The 23,270-nt window shown below is 32.2% G+C and overlaps 2 protein-coding genes across 5 annotated transcripts; one reads left to right on the top strand and one right to left on the bottom strand.

Annotated features, from left to right (window-relative positions):
* The first annotated feature begins 557 nt into the window (after positions 1 to 557).
* Positions 558 to 16,179, top strand: LOC114387682 (transcriptional elongation regulator MINIYO-like). Of its 4 annotated transcripts, none has more exons than XR_003661379.1 (12): positions 558 to 852; positions 1,944 to 3,000; positions 4,531 to 4,625; positions 4,777 to 4,964; positions 6,733 to 6,838; positions 6,923 to 7,183; positions 7,317 to 7,502; positions 7,597 to 9,867; positions 10,732 to 10,941; positions 11,341 to 11,536; positions 11,689 to 11,768; positions 16,071 to 16,179. XR_003661379.1 is itself a non-coding variant. In XM_028347901.1 (11 exons), the coding sequence occupies exons 1-10, from the start codon at positions 619 to 621 to the stop codon at positions 11,530 to 11,532; spliced, it is 4,800 nt and encodes a 1,599-aa protein (XP_028203702.1). In that variant the 5' UTR covers positions 558 to 618; the 3' UTR covers positions 11,533 to 11,536; positions 11,689 to 11,821. The 4 variants fall into 4 exon arrangements, 2 of the variants coding, with proteins under 2 accessions (XP_028203702.1, XP_028203694.1); XR_003661386.1 differs by lacking the exon at positions 16,071 to 16,179 and adding an exon at positions 13,687 to 14,020; XM_028347901.1 differs by lacking the exon at positions 16,071 to 16,179 and having other exon boundaries at positions 11,689 to 11,821.
* LOC114387705 (protein CRABS CLAW-like) lies at positions 14,555 to 16,996 on the bottom strand. Its single transcript, XM_028347911.1, has 7 exons — positions 16,720 to 16,996; positions 16,074 to 16,205; positions 15,727 to 15,832; positions 15,517 to 15,565; positions 15,118 to 15,193; positions 14,920 to 14,976; positions 14,555 to 14,803 (listed from the first exon to the last, which is right to left on the bottom strand). The coding sequence occupies exons 1-7, from the start codon at positions 16,810 to 16,812 to the stop codon at positions 14,795 to 14,797; spliced, it is 522 nt and encodes a 173-aa protein (XP_028203712.1). The 5' UTR covers positions 16,813 to 16,996; the 3' UTR covers positions 14,555 to 14,794.
* Between the last annotated feature and the right edge of the window lie 6,274 nt (positions 16,997 to 23,270).

The following is a 23,270-nucleotide window of genomic DNA, read 5'->3' as shown; positions in this document are numbered from 1 at the left end:
TCATTAATATAATAGAAATGTATTTTCGTTTTGTACATTTTGCACCATCATAATTTAATATAATGGAAACATATTTTTGTGGTGTATTTTGGTGAGATTGACAACAAAAATGTGTTTCCATTTCATACTTTTTTCACCCCATAATTTAATATAACAAAAATGTATTTTGGTGGTGTATCTTGATGAGATACACAATGAAATTACATTTTTGTTGAACACACACAAAATGCACCTCACATGAACTATGATAAAGAAATAAGGCATCGTGAGAGAAAAAAAGGTAAAGGAATTGAAGTAGGAGATGAGAGTGTGAAGCAAATGAACAAGGAGAAAGAGAAGAAGATGACAGCGGGTAGGAAGAGAAGGAGGGAAAGAGGGGGGGGGGGGTGGGGACTGTCAACAGGGGTAGTTTCGTCCTTTCAACTGAATTTGAAAAACTAAGAGGTGGGAATAGAAGTTTTGGGAATGAGAATAGCAACCCCAAGTTGGCAAGCAACCCAGGCCCAAAGTATTGTCCTTCAAAGTTTCACTCTTTTTCTTCCCTCTCTCTCTCTTTCACTCACTTTCTCAGTTCTGTTTCGCTTCTTCTTGTGTTGTGTTGGTCAAGTGTGTTGTGCAATGGATAATCAAAAGAAGGGCAAAGGAGGAGACCAACCCAAGAAGTTAGCGAAGGTATTGAATACGAGCTCTCTCCAAATAAATGAAAAAGATGCTTTTCAGTTGGTTGGTTCCATCGTCGAAAAGGGTATCTCTGATTCACACAACAACCCCACAACAACACCACCCTTCCATTTTTTCCCCAAACCCACTGTTCTTCCTTTCCCCGTTGCGCGCCATCGTTCACATGGCCCTGTAAGTCACCGTATTCTCCTTCAAGTGCCCTTTTTGGTGCAAGGCTTTATTCTTGTATTGTGTTGATTTATGCTTCAACTTAATGGAAATTAGGTTGTGTTGTTATGAGTAATGCGTGAAAAGCTGAAAAAAAAAACGTCTTTTAATGTCCTTCAACTACCCTTTTGTATTGTGTTGTGTTATGCTTCAGCTTAATGAAAATTAATATGTGTTGGTATGAATAATGTGTGAGAAGAAAAATAAAATAAAATAGTCTTTTAGTGTTTTCTAGGCGTATAGGGAGTTTAGCCGAGGAGGGTATGTTGGAAAATTCTGAATTAAGATTTAGTGAGTGTTAATGGGAGACATGCAGAGTTATACATTGTTTTGGCATGTGGTGGGGTTCACTGCATTCTTCTTATTTCATTGTTTTCTGGGTGTTTTTGACTGAACACAACAAATAGGATATATGGGTTTTCTTTTTCTTTTTGTCTCCCCTAAAATATGGGACTAAATTCTAGTACTGTTTTAAGCTGTCGGTAATTTGATTCTGGCATTGTTGTACTGTGCGGTGCTGTATTACAAATTATGCAGAATAAATAACATATGAATGGGTGCTGGCACGAGTGGTTTTCAATAGTATGCATGCTTATTTTATGGAGGATCACACAATTGAAATAGTCATAATGTTTTTTCTGAGTAGTGATATAAGTGGTCTTTCCATGTTCCAGTATATGTATAGGAGGGGATTTTCATGTTTGAAAAGTTACAATAGCTTGAGATATTTTGAGTTGTATTCAGCTTGTTTGCTTTAGTCTATATTAAAGGGACAGCTTGTACCTCTTGTTTAATGTATCTTCTTTTGCTGATCCCAAAAGAAAATAAAATATGGGACTAGATGAGTTATTATTAATTGGTTTACATGGAAAAATCTGTGTAGGAGTAACCACTGAATTGTTCATCAATTTTGTTGAGCCTCAAAGGTCTTAGGTGGCTATGAAAAATGACAATATGTATGCTTAAATTGACTCATTTTGGTTTATTGTGAATGTAGTTTGTGTAATGGCTAGTAAGTTTTGTGGACTGATAGTTAGGTTGTGGTGATTTTACAGCATTGGCGTCCACTGAGTAGTAGAGGGGATGATGATGGTGAGGATGATGATAGTGACAATAATGTTAAGGATGAAGAAGATAAAAATTTGCAGGAGTTTGAAAAAGTTTCAGCCTTTGCCAAGCCGGTACAGAGGAGGAGGAAAAAGGGTTTGGATTTTAGAAAATGGAAAGAGATCACTCGGGATGATAGTTCTTCCTTCGGGAAGGAATCAGAGAAGGATGTGTCAAGCTTTAGCCAAACTACTGGGAAAAAGAAGAATGAAAAGGGCAGTAAGAGCACATACAAGAAAACCTCATCTTTGGATGATAATGTCATTTCTCCAATGAAAGTGGATACAAAACCACTGTTAGATAACTCAGATGGTGGGTTTATCAATTCAACTACCACTATGGAAGTAGATACATTAAATAAGGTAGATCATGAGGAAAAAGTTAAACACGCCAGAATTTATGATGACAAGGAGCAAAATGAATCTGTGCCTGGATTGGACCAAATTTCTTCTGATTGGATGCCTGATTACAATTTTGGATCCCTGGATGTGCAAAGGCCAGGGCAAACTGACTTGAATTCAAGCATGCTGTCTTGTTCTAGTTCCAATAGTATTAGAAGTGAACAAAAGTCCGTGTCTCTTGATAGTGAAATTGATGCTGAGAATCGAGCTCGGATTCAGCAAATGTCAGCTGAGGAGATTGCAGAAGCCCAGACTGAGATAATGGAGAAGATGAGCCCTGCATTACTAAAATTACTGCAGAAGAGGGGGCAGAATAAATTGAAGAAACTAAAATTAGAAGTGGATATTGGCTCAGAATCTGTGAATGGACATGCTCAGAGTCCTCAGGATGCAAAACATCTACACACAGAGGATGGGATCGCTCAAACAGTGATTGTGCCACCATCCAAAGAAAAGCTAGATGATGAGAAAATTAGCACGAAGACTTCAACCACCGCTAGTAGTAGTGCATGGAATGCTTGGAGCAATAGAGTTGAGGCTGTTAGGGAGCTACGATTTTCCTTGGTTGGGGATGTTGTTGATTCTGAACGTGTATCAGTTTATGGTATGCGTTTCTATTCTTCTTATGTTTCTTTACTATCTTCTGGTTCTAATATCAAGATGATGCTTTGTATGATCCTTGCATATGTATATATATTAGAGTATCTCCTTGTACCATTCTGGACTCTGTAGTTAACTAACAAGTGCCGGCTAAGAATTCTGTTATTAGTCAGTTGTAACTGACAGATTAATTTCAGCTAGGCTATCTCTATATATCTCAGACATACCTCTTCTATTTGCGATCAATGAATAAACATTTTATCAGTAATCACTCTGAATATCTCAGTGCTCTCTTTCTCTCTCTGCTCGATGAATCCTAACAATATATGGGTTCTTCTGTATTTAGTGTTTTGCATATGTAGGTGCTTGGTTAGTGATAGTAATAGTATTGTCTTCTTAATGTAGATATATGCTCTTCTGTAATTTTTTTTTCTTTATTGGGTATGTGGTAAAGCTAGTGATAGTTTGGGTTGCTAATGTTTGAATACTTTGCTTCATGAAACATCAACCATTGTTTATAGATTGTGATTTGTATTCAATATTATACATTATACTACCTCCAGACTAAAATATAAGCAACAAAAAATCAATGTGTTTGGGTTAAAATATAAACAAATTTTAACTAACTCTCTCCTATTTAATGATAATATCTCCAAAATACCCTTCATTTAATTAGAGTTTTATTTCCAATAAACTTCTCTTTTTTGTCCTATGCAATTAATGTAAATGGTACTTTAGGAAATAAATTAACTTTTTTTATTGAGACTAACAAAATTAAATAATGTTAACTAATTTTATTGATGAGTGTGAATTAGTTTTTTTTGCTTATATTTCAGTCCGGAGGGAGTAGTATTTTTTGTTCCCAGCAATTGATGATCTTTTTTTGGTTGACTACATTTCTAAATGCACATGAACCAAAAAAAACACTTACTGTTTGTTTAACTTATTTGGAGAAATAATCACATTTTTTCTGGTTTCTGAGAGAGATTTTGAAAAATTGGCGATTATTAATCCAAATTTAATCTTTATCAAACATTTTAGCATTTCCATGTGTCATGTAGGCAATATATTGCTGGTAAATACAAATACAGGAAAGTTAAGATCAATGATGTTGCTATATCATGGCTTGTCTGATAGCACTGAGTAGATTATGCTCCCTGCCCCCCTGCATTTGCCACAAATTACAATAATGTTCTGGTTCATGCCTAGACTGAAATTTCTGTATGGTTTCCTTTGCTTCCAAATGTTTCCAAGTTCATAGACTTGATTAGATGGCTTCTGTTGTATATTCAGCATATTAGATGTTAGCATTTGCATATAACAGAACGGAGGTGCAAATATTGATTTAAATAATGAATATTCATGGATATCCATTGATATCCTGATTATTCTGTTAGCACTGATATCCATCAAATCTTAGCATTTGTTGTATATTACTATATTCATTGATATCCTGTTTATTTTGGAAATAGGATGGAGGTTTAAATATAAATTTTGAATTTTCTTTATGTGACAATTCTTTGTCATGATACAGACAATGCCAATGAACGTGACTATCTACGGACTGAGGGAGATCCTGGTGCTGCCGGTTATACAATTAAAGAAGCAGTGGCACTCACTAGAAGTGTGGTATGTTATTTGTTGTAACTGATGTATATTTCAGTTGGATGCCTGGACCTGGAACAGTTTGGATGGCTTTACAATTATGAATATAAAATATATAAATTTATAGCATTCCCCTTTAGTAACACAGCGTCTGCCAAATGTTTTGTTTTTTTAGATTCCTGGACAAAGGACCCTTGCATTGCATCTCCTTTCATCTGTGCTTGATAAGGCATTACACTATATTTGCGAAGACAGAACAGGGCATATGACAAAAATTGAGAACAAAGTTGACAAATCAGTTGACTGGGAGGCTGTTTGGGCTTTTGCACTCGGCCCAGAACCTGAGCTTGTGTTGTCACTTAGGTAAAGTTTACTTTTTGGTCCAAGCTGTTGGTATTATAAACTACCTGCTATGACTGAGTGAAGATGCATGGGTTTCTTTTTCTTCTTTTAAGAAAACGAATATTGTTGTTTATATTGCTGTTAATCATTAATCATACAAGTTGATAGGTTTGGATGTAAGTAAAATTCCAGCTTGGTTATGTGTGTAATTTTAATATCACTTTCATCTGGCATGTGAGATGGACTCAATGAAGCTTGAGATCACATATCTATCTGTTTACATTACTGATTATTTACATGTCTTGCACTCTTGAAGCCAGCCTTTTTTGTGGTAAAATGTTTAATATTATTATGCCTTAGAATACTTTAGAGTATCTTAGTTAATCTCTTGAGAGTGGTTTCCATATTTAATTATTTTTCATGATTTCTTAATTAATTAGGATTTGGAATCTTTTCTTAAGGATGAGGATTAGTGCTTTGTCTTTTGTCACATATCATTACACACCGATGAAGATAGCATTCTCTCCTATTCTCTTTATTTAATTAAATCCCTATAATATTAACCTGGTTTCAAAGTGGTCCCATCCTCTGTGATTTGACCCCATCACCTGCTGCCTAGTTCTCTAAACTGGTGCTCATCTTTGTTTCTGTGGTTTTTTTCTTCCTTCCAGTTAGCTGTCTTTCCTTCTGCCATTGTCTATCTTTTCTTCTTTGTATGTAAAGATTTTGATCTGTCAAATTTGATGCCTAATTGCCTTATCTCCTAGTTACTGCATGATGTCCAGATTGAGCTATGGTTCTGGTTCTCATTTGTTCTTACATTGCCCAGCAGTTTCCTTTCTCTGGAATAATTTGTTTAGTGTTTTCATAGAATATGGGGTTCGTCCCTAGAATCTTCAGCACTTCCTGTATGTTAATTTTGGAGGATTTGGTACTAGCTGAGAATCCAGAAAGTTTTGGTGTTCTTCTCTGTGTGAAGTTCTTTGGGTATATTCAGTTAGAAATCATCTTCTGTGGATGATAGTCTTCTAATGAGTTCATTCGGGTTCAGCTAGTTTTTCTAGCTTCTTTGTGGTGTTCTGCTTATGGTCTTTATATATAAGATTTTATTTTTGTTTGATTGATTGTGTGTTTCTTAATCTTTGTTTTTTTCCTTTAATTTTTGGTTGTCGTGTCTTTAGTCCTTGAGGATTCTTATCCTCTTATATTTGTATCTTTCTCTTCTATCTTAATAAATTCTTTGCTTATATAAGCTTTGTTGATTGTTATGTTTTGGGATGAGCTCTTATGTATACTGGCTTTTCCTAATCTGTGCCCTTTTTTGTGGTTTCTTCCTAAAACTGTGATGAGCATCATATGTTAAAACAGAAGCTGGTTGGCCCTTGGACCCTTGGGTAATTTTACTACCTGCATAGCTGTTTCTAAAATTCAATTGGAAGAGTGGGAATGTAGATTGCATACTTGATTGACTCATAATACCTTCTGTCCTCTTGTATTTAATAACATGGAGTGTTGGTGAGGCTAGAAAGATATTTTATTTTGAATTATAAATTACTAAATGCAAATAAATGTCATCCCAAATAGATGGCTATATATCTTGTCAATATGTTTGAATTTTGCCAATAGATGGTATTATTATGTTGTGACTTGTGATCCTTGTGCTATTTTGACTAGCTTATGATAAATATACTGATGAATACTTTAATTCTTTCAAATTGTATTTTTATAATTTTTTTCCTCATTATATGGCCATCTTTTGACAGCAGTATTGTGCTCTGATTTTTTGTAGGATATGTCTTGATGATAACCACAATTCTGTAGTTCTGGCCTGTGCAAAAGTTGTTCAATGTGTATTGAGTTATGATGCAAATGAGAACTATTGTAATATCTCAGAGGTAACTGGATTTTTATTATCTTTTAATTTGACAATATTGTTGCGTTTAAAATTAGATTCATCTGGTTTTTTATTTTAATTCCAGAAGATAGCAACTTGTGACATGGATATTTGCACGGCTCCAGTTTTTAGGAGCAGACCTGATATTAATGATGGATTCCTTCAAGGGGGTTTCTGGAAGTACAGTGCCAAACCTTCTAATATTCTTCCTTTCAGTGATGATTCAATGGATAATGAGACCGAAGGAAAACATACTATTCAAGACGATATAGTGGTTGCTGGGCAAGATTTTACTGTAGGTCTAGTTCGCATGGGAATCCTTCCTAGGCTTCGTTATCTTTTGGAGGTAAAACATAATTAATCATTCATCATGCTGAAACATTTGATGTCATGAGATTCTGTCTACAAAGATTAAGGATATTTTTGTTTTACAAGGTTTGAACTTTCATGTCAAATTCATTATTCTCTAATGGTTGCAGACAGATCCTACAACAGCTTTAGAAGAATGTATTATTTCCGTACTGATTGCTATAGCGAGGCATTCACCTACATGTGCTAATGCTGTACTGAAATGTGAAAGACTTGTTCAGACAATTGCAAATAGATATACTGCTGAAAATTTTGAAATTCGATCTTCTATGATTAGATCTGTAAGACTCTTGAAGGTGAGTGGTAATTTTCCATTTTATTTTACAGGAAGTTATTTCTGCATCATCAGCTAGAGAATCATTCCTAATGTTTCATTTGATTTTGGAAAAGGTTTTAGCTCGGTCGGACCGGAAATCTTGTTTAGAGTTTATAAAGAAAGGGTATTTTCAGGCTATGACTTGGAATTTATATCAAAGCCCTTCCTCCATTGACCACTGGCTAAGGTTAGGGAAGGAAAAATGTAAACTCACATCTGCTCTGATTGTTGAACAAATGCGTTTCTGGAGGGTCTGCATTCAATATGGATATTGTGTGTCTTACTTCTCGGAAATGTTCCCTGCCTTGTGTTTTTGGTTGAATCCGCCTTCATTTGAAAAACTTGTTGAAAACAATGTTTTGGATGAATCTACTTCCATCTCTAGGGAGGCTTACCTTGTTCTGGAGTCTTTGGCTGGAAAACTTCCAAACCTATTTTCAAAGCAGTGCCTAAACAATCAACTTCCAGAGTCTGCTGGTGACACAGAGGTATGGTCTTGGAATTATGTTGGTCCAATGGTTGACTTAGCCATAAAGTGGATAGCAAGCAGAAATGATCCAGAAGTATCTAAGTTCTTTGAGGGACAGGAAGAAGGAAGATATGACTTTACTTTCCGAGATCTTTCTGCAACTCCTTTGTTGTGGGTGTATGCTGCTGTGACTCACATGCTTTTCAGAGTGCTTGAAAGGATGACATGGGGGGATACTATTGAAACTGAAGGGCATGTGCCATGGCTTCCAGAATTTGTACCTAAGATTGGACTTGAGGTAATCAAATATTGGTTTTTGGGCTTTTCTGCATCTTTTGGGGCAAAATGTGGAAGAGATTCTAAAGGCGAATCTTTTATGAAGGAACTAGTTTATTTGAGGCAGAAGGATGATATTGAAATGTCTTTAGCTTCCACCTGTTGTCTAAATGGAATGGTTAAGATTATTACTGCAATTGATAATCTGATACAGTCTGCCAAGGCTAGCATCTGTAGTCTCCCATGCCAAGAACAAAGTCTCTCAAAAGAAGGAAAAGTGCTTGAGGATGGCATCGTTAAAGGGTGTTGGGTTGAATTAAGGTATATGCTTGATGTTTTCATGTTTTCAGTTTCTTCAGGGTGGCACCGCATACAGTCCATTGAGTCATTTGGCAGAGGAGGACTGGTTCCAGGGGCAGGAATTGGATGGGGTGCCTCAGGTGGAGGATTTTGGTCAGCAACAGTTTTATTGGCACAAGCAGATGCAAGATTTCTTGTCTATTTGCTGGAAATTTTTGAAAATGCATCTAAAGGTGTCGTGACTGAAGAAACAACCTTCACCATCCAAAGGGTTAATGCTGGCTTGGGATTGTGTTTAACTGCAGGACCTAGAGATAAGGTTGTTGTAGAAAAGACATTGGATTTCTTGTTCCATGTCTCTGTTTTGAAGCACCTTGATCTCTGCATACAGAGTTTACTCTTGAATAGGAGGGGTAAAACCTTTGGCTGGCAACATGAAGAAGAGGATTACATGCACTTAAGCAGAATGTTATCATCTCATTTCAGGAGCAGATGGTTGTCTGTAAAGGTGAAGTCTAAATCTGTGGATGGCAGTAGTTCCTCTGGCATTAAGACCTCTCCAAAGGTTGGTGCTTGTTTGGAAACCATATATGAGGATTCAGACACGTCTTCCGTGACAACTCCGTGCTGTAATTCTATAATGATAGAATGGGCTCACCAGAAACTACCACTTCCAGTTCACTTTTACCTTAGTCCAATCTCAACAATTTTCCATAGCAAGCGGGCTGGTACTAAAATTGTTGATGATGTACTACATGATCCCTCTAATCTGCTTGAAGTCGCCAAATGTGGACTTTTCTTTGTTTTAGGTGTTGAAGCAATGTCCATTTTTCATGGCACTGACATTCCTTCTCCTGTTCAACAAGTATCATTGACATGGAAGTTACATTCCTTATCTGTCAATTTCCTTGTTGGAATGGAAATACTTGAACAAGATTGGAGCAGGGATATTTTTGAAGCTTTGCAGGATCTTTATGGTGAGCTTCTTGATAATGCAAGGTTAAACCAAAGTAAAGAAGTTATTTCAGATGATAAAAAGCATCTTGAGTTTCTGAGGTTCCAAACTGAGATTCATGAAAGTTACTCAACTTTTCTTGAAGAACTTGTGGAGCAGTTTTCTGCTGTTTCTTATGGTGATGTTATTTTTGGCCGGCAAGTTTCACTTTATCTACACCGTTGTGTTGAAACTTCCATTCGACTTGCTGCCTGGAATACACTGTCCAATTCTCGTGTTCTTGAGCTTTTGCCACCTTTAGAAAAATGCTTCTCTGGTGCTGAAGGATACCTTGAACCCGCTGAGGTAAAAAAACATATTCATTCACTACCAGCTATTTTACTATGGAACATTATCCGCAGAGGATATTGTTTGAGTACTTGTTCTTTGATACATTTTTTCTTTCTATGTTGATGATATTGGGTTGAATTATAAATGTCACCTATATTTTATATTTTATAATTTTGTAAATTTTCAAAAAGTGGTTGTTTAAAATGTGCTTAAAAGCATAAAAGCATATGCTACAAAGTACAGCTAATGTTGCAGAATTTTTAATTGTGTTACAAATTTACAATACCTTTGACATTTATTGGTTGTATTGTAGCATCTTTCATGAATTTTGAGGAAGCTTTTGAGAGCACAGGAAATACCAAACTAAGCCATACTGACACTGGGTCCTTTTATTTTTTATATGATACATAACAAAAGTGAAGTTCCTAATTGGAATTTTGGATATAGTCAAGAATCTTATACTTCCAACAATATAACAGATAGTCACTTTGCAACAAACATGCACATATTTTTTACAATGGCTTGCTTTAAAGCTTGTCTTTAGTAGGGAAGAAATGTAAGGTTGTATCTTTGATTCTTTGAAGTTAGAAACTATCACGATGGTTTTGTCATGTAAGTTACCTCGGAGGAATGAGGATTGTTTTCATCAAGTTTCCTTATCTAAAATTTTTATTTTCCATTTTTTTGCTAATATCTATAACTTATGTGAATAGAAACAATTGGAGCTCAATGGGTAGGTGGGATAATTGTTTACTACTGTATTATCTGTGGAGGGGTGCACTTGCCACCTGTGTGGTTGCACCAGCAATGCATACTAGTCTTTGGCTCAGAATACACCATATATCTATCAACATTAATTGGTGTACTGTATCTCTGCAGGATAATGAAGCAATTTTGGAGGCTTATACGAATTTGTGGGTTTCTGATGCCCTTGACAGGGCTGCAATTCGAGGATCAGTTGCATATACTCTTGTTGTCCATCATCTTTCCTCCTTTATATTTCATGCCTGTCCCACGGATAAGTTATTGCTGCGAAACAGACTTGCTAGGTCTCTGTTGCGAGATTATGCTGGGAAACAGCAACATGAGGTAACCAAAGTCTTGAAAGCTTTATCCTGATGGACAAATGGTAGTTTAAGCAAATCTCCATTCAGAATTTGTGCTGCCATTCATTCTCCAATTAGTTTTAGCCCATCTGATTAAGGAAATCAAATGTTATATGTGAATGTGTGCTTGTTCTGTCATCAAGTTGTTTGGAATGTATATCAGCTAGGACTTTGGCCTACCAAATAAAATTTTAAGAGGGTAGAGTGAGACATCACTGTTTAGGTAAAATCCTTTTTATGACCAAGAGTTTGAGGCCATGGAAAAAGTATTATCTTTTACCTCCTAATTTAATTTGCATTGTTGCATCTGTATTTTCAATTATACATCCATAATGTTGGTGTGGCCAGGCATTACTATTTACTAATGGAACTCTTGTTGCAGGGTATGTTACTGAACCTCATTCACCATAACAAGCCACCACCATCTGTCATGGGAGAGGAGCTGAATGGTATACTTTCTGAAAAGAGTTGGTTAGAGTCCAGATTAAAAGTATTGGTTGAGGCTTGTGAGGGAAATTCCTCTATTTTGACAGTAGTAGATAAGTTAAAGGCTGTTGTAAAAAACAGTTCATAGTGAGGTAACTAATATTGAATGCGTGTAAATATATTCGAGATATACAATGAGCTATACATAAAGTACAACAGAGGCTTATATATAGATTTTTTCAATGATGTCTCAAATGTATTAATTGGAGCATGCATGGCCACTGATATTGGTATATTTTGTTAGAATGGAGTCTGCTGGTTTTTTTATCAAGATTCTGGGAACCAAGTCCTAAGGCATGCAATGTACATAATGAAAGGATACAGGTATTTTAGTTAGGTTATTATAAAATATACTCTTTCATCACATTTTTACTCCATTTTCTTTCTATTTCGTCCTTTTCTATCGCCTCACTTAGTATATCTGTGGCAGTTTCTTTGTATCTTTTCTTTTATCTTCCCATTTTCTCTCTTATTTCCATTGAAATCTATCTTAAAATGAGGTGGGCAATGAGTATTATTCTTTGGCTCAATTACTAAATTAGTCTCTAAATTATTTTAAATAATTCAATTTGATCCTTGAATTTCCAAATGTTTCAATCTGATGCTCTAATTTTTAAAAATGTTTCACTCAAGTCATTTTCATCAAATTGAAATTGATACTGTTAATGAAACCGTCACAATTTGTAAGTAAAAATCGTTAGAATTTAATAGAAAAAAATTGATTGAAATATTTTTAAATATTAAAGGATTTGGAACATTTAGAAATCTAAATCAAATTAAATCATTTAAAATAATTTAGAAATCAAATTAGTAATTAAGTCTTATTCTTTTATATTTTATTTGAATGATGAAAGATTTTAAGTGAAATAAAAGAAAGAGTTAAAAATGAGGCTGTTTAGATTGAGAGTAGATCATGTAGAAGAGAATGAAAAAAGTGTTATAGACATATTTGTCCCTATTAATATATTTACACAATGTAAAAAAAAACTAAAATATCATTTTGGTTCCTTACTATTTGAGTAATTTCATTTTTTTATTTTTTAAAAATAGTTTTTATTTTCAAATATAATAATTTAGAAACATGTTTGGTTTAAATTTTTGTTTTCAATTTTCTGAAATTCAAAAACATAAAAAATGACCTTAACAACTCCCAACTTAGTTGACTTCATATCATGTTACTTCACCGAGTCTTCATTAATAGTTCCTTATCAAACACCAATTGAACTGAATTCCAGTCCAAAGTAAGAATAATCACAAAATAAAATAGGCTTAAATGCCTTTTTAATTTTTGTAATTTTATTTTTGGTTTTTGATTATTATAATTTTTTATTTATTATAATCCTTATAAATTATGTTTGTTTTATTTTTTGTTCTCGAAGCGATTTAGGTAGTATTTTAAACAGTGGAAAAAATGATAATTAAACCGTTTTAAAAATGAAAAATAAAACAATCATAATTTATAATGACTAAAACTATTCTTTTGCAAGGAAGAAAAAAAATATTAAATTATAAGGACTAAAAAATTATTTAAATTAATAACAAATAAAAAAATTTCAAACACTTATCATTCAGGATAAGTGCAAGCAAGAAAATCACTTTCTCCTTGATATCTCAAACAAACACAAATAAAGGTTTGTTGAATAAAGTTTAGTTAGAAGGGTTACCATAAGGAAATAGTTTTCAGGGGAGGAGTTTTTCATGCATGAAAATCATGAATCCCAAGAATAAATAAAATCTATTTAGTTAATCATCAGAAACATTTAGACAAATTTTCTAAGAAGTGAAGACTTATATGATATTTTTATCAATTATTTTGATTATTTATTACATTAAAAAATAACATGATATTTTTAATGTAATAAAAAAAATTAAACTTGAGAAAGTAAAATTCTCACTTCTAAGAAACTTGTTAAATAATATTCCAAAAAAATAATATTTTTAATGCTAGGACTAAAGTGACCAACAAATTACATTTTCAAAGACTTAAATTAATTGTATTTTGATACTTTTTTTTTTATCATTTTTCAGTTTTTACATGTATTTTTAGTAAAAAAATAGTTCCTAAAATACAAAACCTTTATAAACAACCTTGTCATTTGTCAATGTCTTACGTTTTTTTAACTAATAAAATAAGATGTCATTTTTATACTTTATAAAAGTATGAAATAAAAATAGTTTTCTCGATTCACACTCACAAATATCAACATTGTAATAGCCATTGTACCCATTTTATGAATTTCAGTCTTGTATGGTAGATGCTAATACGACCAGGAGCATTTAGGTCCTACGAAGAGACAATACATTACACATGTGCTAACAAAGGAAGAAGGATCAATACATGTGAATTAGCTTAGGAGCATTCAATAACAATTAATCATCTAGCTCTTGATTGAGTGTTATGTATAAGCATATACGTATTAACCCTTTTCCCTTTCTCATCATGTGTGTACTGACCCTTCTTAGAATCAAAACTGCGCAGAATTACAAACATTTTACGAACCATTGTTCTTGAACGCACACCAAATTTTACTCACAAGCACATCTAACGGAACATCCACTTTCATTTTTGTACTTAATGTACTTTTTGCTATTTTCACTTCTAAACAAGGGGTGGTGTGTAACCATCAGTACTCTGATGCTTATGTCAATTAAGACACAAGAAACAATAGAGTACTGGAATGAATTGTGTATACTTAGTCGTTAAGAGTTACCTCTTATATAGCACAATGGTTATTTATGACAAGATTCTTGAAACGTTTCACGATATGCCATTACATATATTACCTCTTATAGAGCAGGAATATGCACGAATTAACATGTATATTTTAAAAGATTAAAAAGGGAAAAGTGAAAGACCTTGTGTGTTCTTTGCAATTTTTTTCTTTTCTGTAGGAAACAACGTTTCTATAAGTGTTGTTATTTCATACAGATAGATACAATATAGATATGGGCTAATTAACGTGTATATTTTATTGGCTATTTAAAAGATAACAAAAGGAAAAGTGAATTTGTTGATTTGTTAAAAATGTAACACTACTTCTAAACTCTAGCAATTTATCTTTCAAACATTTCCCAATATGGCACTAAAAAGGGGATCAGAATACGAACTTAATTTAGCATAACTATTTTAGATTAAGAATTATTTAGTACTAAATACATATAGGTCCTGCCTTCATTAATTAAACAGGTTTCAGATCTACATGCATGCATAAAGTCCATCTCGATACTGAAGGAAATCAAAAGATATAGATAGAGAAATTAAACAACACATAGTTTAATATAACTAAGTGACACCTAGTTAATTAGTTAACTTGCTCCAATTCTCTCCAAACCATCATGCCACAGCTCTCTCAATCAGCCTGCACACGAGTTAATAAAAATTAATTAGCCAATGATTAATAATCTTGGAGAAAAGCATTCATGGAAATTATTCTTTTTATTAATCATGGAAATAATAATGATCACGAATTCTTACATTAACTTTAGTTGCAGAAACTGAACTGGTTGGTGAATTTGGAATGAACCTAGCCCACTGTGAATTAGTTGTGGAGCACAAGTTAGGAACATGTATGAACATTTTGTGAGTTTCAAGAAACGTTAAGCTAGTTACAAGTATGTGCAGTGCTAACCCTAAAGCCTAAACAAAGGGTTAATTTAGAAGAAAAAAAATTACATTTTTCGCTGCAGCACTGAAAGCTTCTCGATGTGGGATCTCAGGGTTCGCAGCTTTGATGCGCTGTATCTCCTCTCTGACATTCACAACAACATCAACCAAGTAGTAAATGAAAAAAAAATGAAGTTTACGAAAGCAACTTATGACCTTTTTATACAAATCCTTTTGAATTTATTTCAATAAGACAATAACCCTTCTCAAGAAATTATTAAAATAAGTTATTCTTAACTAAGCTTCATAATCAAATTTATGAATAAACTTTCATTTGATGATAAAACTTTGTTGAACAAGTATTCTTTTTTAGTTAAACTGTTTAGGGTTGTGATATTAGAGCAAAAGACATTTACATGAATAAACTTTGTTGAACAAAAAAGAAGTACACATCTCTTTTGCACTTACTTCATGAAACGGTTGTAAGCAGAAGGGAGACGGTGCTTTTTCTCAGGTGCTGAAAAAGAAATCAAACAAAATAATAAGGACATTTACATGGTTGGGGGGGTAGAGAAAAAAAAAACATCATATGATTATGTAAGTCTCATGTTATATAATTGTTTGGAGAGGGTGTTTCTGAAAAGGGTTTGTTTTGATCTGTGGTAACTATATACGTACGTTTCACAACAAATGATGCTGCTTTTGGGGACACTGACTCGTTAGATGTTGTTGGTGAGGAAGATGAAGATGATGCTTGTCCCTTTTTGGCATTACTGTAAAACCCCTGCTGGAAACAAAACAGATGCTTATGTTTGTATACATAATGATACATACACTTTCACTTTTTTCCTAACCAACCATCACTATACTATTCATCTCAAAGAAAAGCCCAAATATAGCATAGCAAGGAAGAAGAAAACTAAAACATAAGCATTAGATCATATAGTATATATAGAATATAAAATGTGCGTCTTGTTCATGAATATTATTAATGATTAATGTTTTATTTTTGGGGGGTACAGAACCTGCAGACTGAGGGTGTGATCAACGCTTTGGCTTTGAGAACTTGGGGGTCTGGTGCTCAGAAAGGAGAGGTTGCTGCAGTGACCACACTTCACTGTCACAGTGTCTAACAGCCTCTTGCATGGGATACCAACCTGCACACAAACAAAAACATCAACATATATATGAGTATATATATGACCCTACATATGTATAAATATATCTCTAGTTCATTCCCCTCTTTCAATTTTAGGTAACATTATTTTTGTTAATGTACTTCTGAGTATACCACTTGTACTCATCAATTTAACAAATTCAATTTTTCTTATATATAAAAAATTGTTAACCATTTTCCAATAGGCATGCATATACAAGGTTTTAAATTATGTTCACGGTTTTACAGTTTCATTGTGTTTTGACATTGCGAAAAATTGTGGACAAAAACCTTGATGTTGCAACCGAAATCATGGTCTTGGACTGTTTTTAAAAACCTTGGGTATATATATTATATGCTTGTATCATACATAGAAGTTCAATACATGCACATAAACGTAACCTTATGATACTATAACATAAATATGAATAAGTAGAAACATGAGTCATTAAACAAGTTAAAGAGGGGTAGGTATGTATATTATTATTTGTAGTAGTGTTTAAAGATGAAGTTACCGCGAGGACAGTGTTGCAGAAGTTGCAACGAACGTAGCAGAGGTGTTCAGATGGTGGAACCAGGTCCATGGTGAGTTTGTCTTCGTGGTTCATATTTAAAAGGAACAAGGGTTAGGAGGAGAAGGGTGAGAGAGAGTAGGGTTAAGCCGAGGGAGGAAAATGTTGCAGTAGTTGTAGGGTTTAAGATAGCAATTTGAAAGGGTCAGTGGGTGATATATAGGAATAGGAGTTGTGTTGTGTTGTGGGGTAGCTTCAAAAAAAGAAGAGTAGTTTTGGTTTTACCACTTGGTCTTCTTGTAGTACAATTTGCTGCAGCATTATATATATTGCACGCTTTGTTTGCAGACATGACCTGCACCAAGCACTGACACTAATTAACCATCTACAATCGTCAAAATATTCTTCTTTATTACTTTATTATAGCACATATATGCATGTATAATGTATTATATATATTCTCTGCAGGAACATGAACGAGAGAGTGAGACATATAATTAAAATCCTGTTTCAAAATTTGATTCTGTTAATTAATCGCAGACTATTTTGTTGGTATTTTCTTTAATATTAATTTAAATTTATAGGGGTAGTCATTCATTCATTAGGTTTACAACGGTTGAAGGATTAGAAAAATCTGCATAAGCTTAAGGAGTTTACTACTATTTTATTGGCACGAGTCATTATATATACACACACACTAATATACATATATCTGTGTATGCACGTTTGTGTTATAATTTACAGAAAGAAAAGTTGTATAGTTTACAATCGTAATGTAAATTTAGAGAGAAAATGGTGGCTTTGTTTGCTTCACATCTAATGTAAAAAAGGCAAGGAGTATTTGTCATCGGTTATAATTTCTCAGGTATAGTAATTTATAGTGTAGAATATGTTTTGGATCATATCTCTCAAAATATTTTAAACTTTGATCTTAGTCCCTATAAATATTTAATATTTTTTAATTTTCATATTTACTAAAAGTGATGTAGTTTTAGTCTATTAAATATAAATATTAAAAATGTATTAAATTTTTATAAGAATTAAAATCGAATTTTGAGATATTTTGAAGAAAAAACATATTTTATCTTTATTTTTTAAACAATATTTTGACAAATTATATGTGTATTTGAGTTATTATTTGTAAATTTTATTTTGAATAGTTATGATTTCGTAAAGTTAATTTTAGTTGAAGTTTAGAAATGAAGTAATTCTCGTTTAAAATTTTTAGTTTAAAAATCAGTTTTATGTTAAAATTTAGGATCGTGTTAATCCGTTAAGACATTAGATAGAAGACAATAAATAAAAAAAGAGTTTAGTAGAAATACATTATAAGGGATATATGAGAAATCATGATGGGAATATATTAATAATATTTTTATTAAAAGAATATTTTTTTATCAGTTAACCATACTCTAATTAGGGAAGTAATTAACATTTATCTAAAACTTAATATAAAATTTTCACTCTAATGGAACAGCTACAAGTTTTTTTACGTTGATTTAAATGTATTTAAGAACAAAGTTGGTTTTCAATTATTTCAACCAAAATTCATAAAAAAAAAAAAAAACTAAAACCATGCATGTTTCTGGTCCTTCAACATTCCCTTGAGGAATTGCACGACTCCAAACATCTACTGGCTATATATATCTGGAATAACTTGTCGTAATTAAATTAACTAGTTTATATGTACCACTCAAAATTAAAACACTTGTTTAATACTCCTGTATTTTTAACTAATTTTTTTTAGGGAGATGAAAATAACTTTAAATCTCTGGTCCAATGCTTTATAAATGTCGACTTAAAATCCTATTCCCAAAATTTTCATCATCCCCACTCTTTCTGAAAAAACTACACATTTACAAGTTTTTTTTTTTTTTGCAAACCCCGTGCCTTTTTTATTCCTAAGTTATATAACATTCTTTTTTAAATTCTATGAACATGTTACATGAAGGTAGGTTGGTTAACGATTAACAGACTCTTGAAATATATAAGTTTGATCCTTGATGCTATTTATTAATTGGTAGACGATATAAATCTTTAAAAGAAATATTTTTAGATTTTGATAATAGGATTTTATTTTGAATAGTTTTACACTTTTAATTTACTCTTACACATTTTAGAACAACAATTAGAATGATCAATCCTGGTTATGATAAATTTTCAAAAGATTATCCGGACCTTTCAACCAAAGCTATAGACTCATTAAATACATCAATGTAGTACATGTGCAATCTAGAATACCTAAGAACATCACAAACCTATTATTGTCTAGTTCATCTAAGAAGCTGGCCATGAAGAGTTAACTCCATATAACTATTTAATATACTAAATTTTCATTTAATGAAATTAATCAGATAAATTATTTCACCAACTAAGAATGATCATATACCATCACTCATAAAATTAAACAAGTACTCTCAGTTTATCAATCCTTATTATGAATGCACCTAGTAAGTTTTCCTTTGTTGAATTAAATTAAGCAGCAAACTCTATTTCCAGTGATGTCCTTCATATAAGTTATGTAATGGAAACTGAGGAAAAAAAAAAAGAGTTATCGGGAACATTATATAAAGTTATTACAAATCATATTTTTTTCTTATTTAATTGCAATTTTAATTCTTCTACTATTATTAGAATTTGATTTTTATCTCTTTATTTTGTCTATTTGAATTTAATTCCCAACTATTTTAATTGCATAATTTTGAACCACCTTGTCATATGATATTAATGCAAATATTGACATGACACTTTCTTGTGCTTCCACATTAACACTTTCATCTTGAAATATCACTCTCCTAGAATGTCATGTCAACATTAATATTTAAGTTAAATATTGTATGCTAAATTAACAGATAAATCGAGATTAATTACACGACTAAAATAATAGGGATCTCAAATTTGCAAAAAAAAAAAAAGTAGGGAACCAAATTTTGACCATAACCTAAGGATCAAAGATATATCTGAGTCTTTTTATTTGTGTTTTTTTTTTCTTATTTATATTATCCTTTAAAAGCAATCTTACTTAACATATATAGACATTAAATAGGAACACTTTTTTCAATAAAAATTCTAATTTTAATTTGTCGCATTATGAGAAATTATTCCCTTTCACTAAACCTATCCCTTATTGATGTGCACGTGTTTCATACTACTATTCTTATAGTGTGTTAGCTTGAATATAACATTAAAATGTAATTGAAGTATTCATAAAATGTGATTAAAGTAGAAGATATAAATAACTCATAACTGAATTGCAGTACACATTACTAGCATATAGCAAGAGACTTCTTGTTTTAGTTACACTTAAAATTTTTCACATCATAAAGTCTAGTTGACCATATCATGAACCCTCCCCTAAACTTCCACTGCATAAATAAACATGTTGGCCCCTCTTTTTCACCACTACACACACTTCTTAAGTAACCCTAGTATTCAACCGTTCCAAAACAACTTTCTCTGGAAGTTATTCATTATTTTCCCCTCAGATTGCAACCCATAATGCTTCTACATCTCAAATATGGAAAATAAAGTATAGGGACTGTCCCATTATTATAAATGCATTGCTTATTCAAGTTGTTTCCCAGATCCCACCTTGCCACCCATTCATGTCTCAGATCAGTCAGATGCAGTGATTGCACCAGCAATTGAATTGAAGTGGGATGGTAATGAACCTCATTGGAATTAGAAGCCTACCCGGTAAATATGGGAAGCTCAATTAAATAAAAAAGATGAAAAGTGATGGAAAGAATTTCCAAAACACCATTTATGAGTTAACCTAAAAGAAGTCGACTTCAACACAATACACACTAAGAATCAGAGCCAGAATTCAAGATACTTTGAAAATTTGATCACAAAACCATTGGATTTCTTTATAAAAAAAAATTACCCTTCTTGATTAATAATGGAAATTCGAAAGAAAAAAATTACGAGCCTTTTAGGTTATTATTCCTGTCCCTGGCTATATATATAAAATACGTGCATGTGTGATATACCACATATGCTTATGAAATAGGCACATGAACCACTGTTTTTAGTATAATTGATACACCGAAAACCAACTTATAGTAATTAAAAGTATAAAACTAGGACATGGACATGCTGAAGGACAAACCCTTACTAATTATTTAAAAAAAACAAAAAAATCATGTGACAATATTACAAATATTTAATAATATAATTTAATCTTTCTTAACTAATACGATAGTGATTATAGCGACTTGTATCTCTTAATCAAATTATTTAGAATTTGAATCATGACATTAGATATGAAATAAATCATATTAAAAAAAATATTCATTTTTATGTATGTTTATAAATTCTAATAAAGAGTAATCACTATTTTCGATGATAACTCCTTAATATCAATATGATAGTAAAAAAAATCAACTAAGATTTATTTAGACAATATTTAGATGGAGTTTCTTAAATATCTTTAGTACATCACTGAATATGCCAATTAGCTTGTGGGTTGTTGTTTTAACTTAATTAATATTGTTAAGTTTCGGCCATAATTATGTAACTGCAAGAAAAAAATTTCATTACCAGTAATGATGATATTTAATTTGAGTAGATTTGTCTTTCATAGAAAAATGCATATGTTCTATGTAAAAAATATGCAATTATTTTCTAATTAAAATTAGAATTTTCTAACATAATAAATGTCAATATTGAATGCTGAAGTGAAGACCTGCAATCTTAATTAAAGAATAACACCAAAACTACATGAATAACGACTATACTTAAGTCTTTTCCTATGTCTTAAAGCATTGGCTGGCTAGATATATGTAAAAGGAAAGAGTGGCAATGTAGTTGAAGCACGAGATAAGTTGGGAGAAGTTGAATATTGAGAGGAAAGGGAAGAGCGAAAAGATAGTGAAGAGAAGGGGTCCTGTTATCAAAACCCCCTTTTTGTGGGTGCAGCACTTGAAGAGGAAATATGAGAGGGACATATGGTAGAGTCACATGTCAAGGTCATGGCAGAGAGACTAATTTACATTTACACAGGGCAAATGCATGCAGGAGATGGGTGTTGTGGTGTCCTTTTGTGATGGGACGATTCCACAATTCCCAAACAAGGAAACAAATCTATCTCCTCACTTCAGGCCCCTACCTTTCTATGCTTGTGTAAATACACACTTTCCCTAGGGCTCACACTCACAAGTCACGTACATGCACACACACACACACCTTTTGCTCATTCACTCACCTACCTAGCCCCTCTCTCCTTTTCTCTAGTCCGATGAAATGCCCAGTCATTCAACCCTCTCTCCTCCTGCTGCCACATAAATTCAACCAGACTATTCAACTACACCATGGGAATATCGATACACACACGTATAAATTCATATATTTTAATTACAATATCTTTTGCAATCTTTTTTTTCCTACTATGATATTAGTAATAAGTATTTTACTAGATTCATGGATAAGTAATACATATATTTTAGTTACAATATCTTTTACAATCTTTTTTTTTTTTTTGCTACTATGATATTAGTAATAAATATTTATTAGATTCATGAATAACTAATGTGTACTGAAATCTTTGATTAATCACTTTTAATAAAAAAATTATTATATTTTTTTATTTACAAAATTTGAATATGAAATTTGGCTTAAGGAGTCCAAACCTAATTTTACATGAACCAAGGACATATATATTGGCACTATTATTTAATAATAGTTTATCATGAGGAAAATTAACCGACACATGGTGATTTCATATTAATTTAATTTTATCGGCAAATCTTAATTGTTAGTGTTTTAGTTTTTGTTATTGGAAAAAAAATTTAAACTTACAATTTGTTCCTCTATCTTTCTTTCTTCAATTATCCAACTAACTTTATAACTTCATTTTTCTTTGAGTATGAGTTATTATGAATAACAAATATATAAATACTCAAAGGCAAAACTTTATTACTCATAATGATCTAACTTGTGGATCAAGTAAGATTATCTCTCTGAATTATACAAAAATTCATAATATTATTGACTTTTATAATTATATTCATCATTCTATTATAATTGTCTTTTAAGAAATAATTTGTCTTAAAATAACTATTATTTTAATGTTTAATGTAATATTAATTATTATTTTTCTCTTATATCTCTTATATATTAATGATAAATTACAAAATCTAAAAATGAATTAATGGTGATATAAGATTAATTTCATAAAATTATTATTATTTTCTTTATATATGTAAAATATCATAAGACAACAATTATTTTTGGAACGAATGAAGTAAAATATATATTAGAATAATTTTTAATTGAATGATATTATAAAAATATTTAAAAGTACAATGAAATTAAACTTTTGGCCTAGAGATTCCTTTGTCTTTTATGAATTCATATCCCTGTAGAACACCGCCCCCCTTTTCACATCATGTTCCTAGTTTAGTTCTGTTCATTAACTTATTTGGACACAATCATTTGATCTATTGTTACCCAAACTTGTTATCCATATCGGGAAATTGGGACAACACACACCAATTCTCCTCTCCTCTCCCTCTATGATAAAACTGAATTCGTTTACACCGACGAAGGTTGTC

The sequence above is a fragment of the Glycine soja genome, chromosome 2 (genome assembly GCF_004193775.1).
Source record: "Glycine soja cultivar W05 chromosome 2, ASM419377v2, whole genome shotgun sequence".
In the NCBI taxonomy this organism is placed as follows: domain Eukaryota; kingdom Viridiplantae; phylum Streptophyta; class Magnoliopsida; order Fabales; family Fabaceae; genus Glycine; species Glycine soja.
This window is presented reverse-complemented; position numbering and strand designations above follow the sequence as displayed.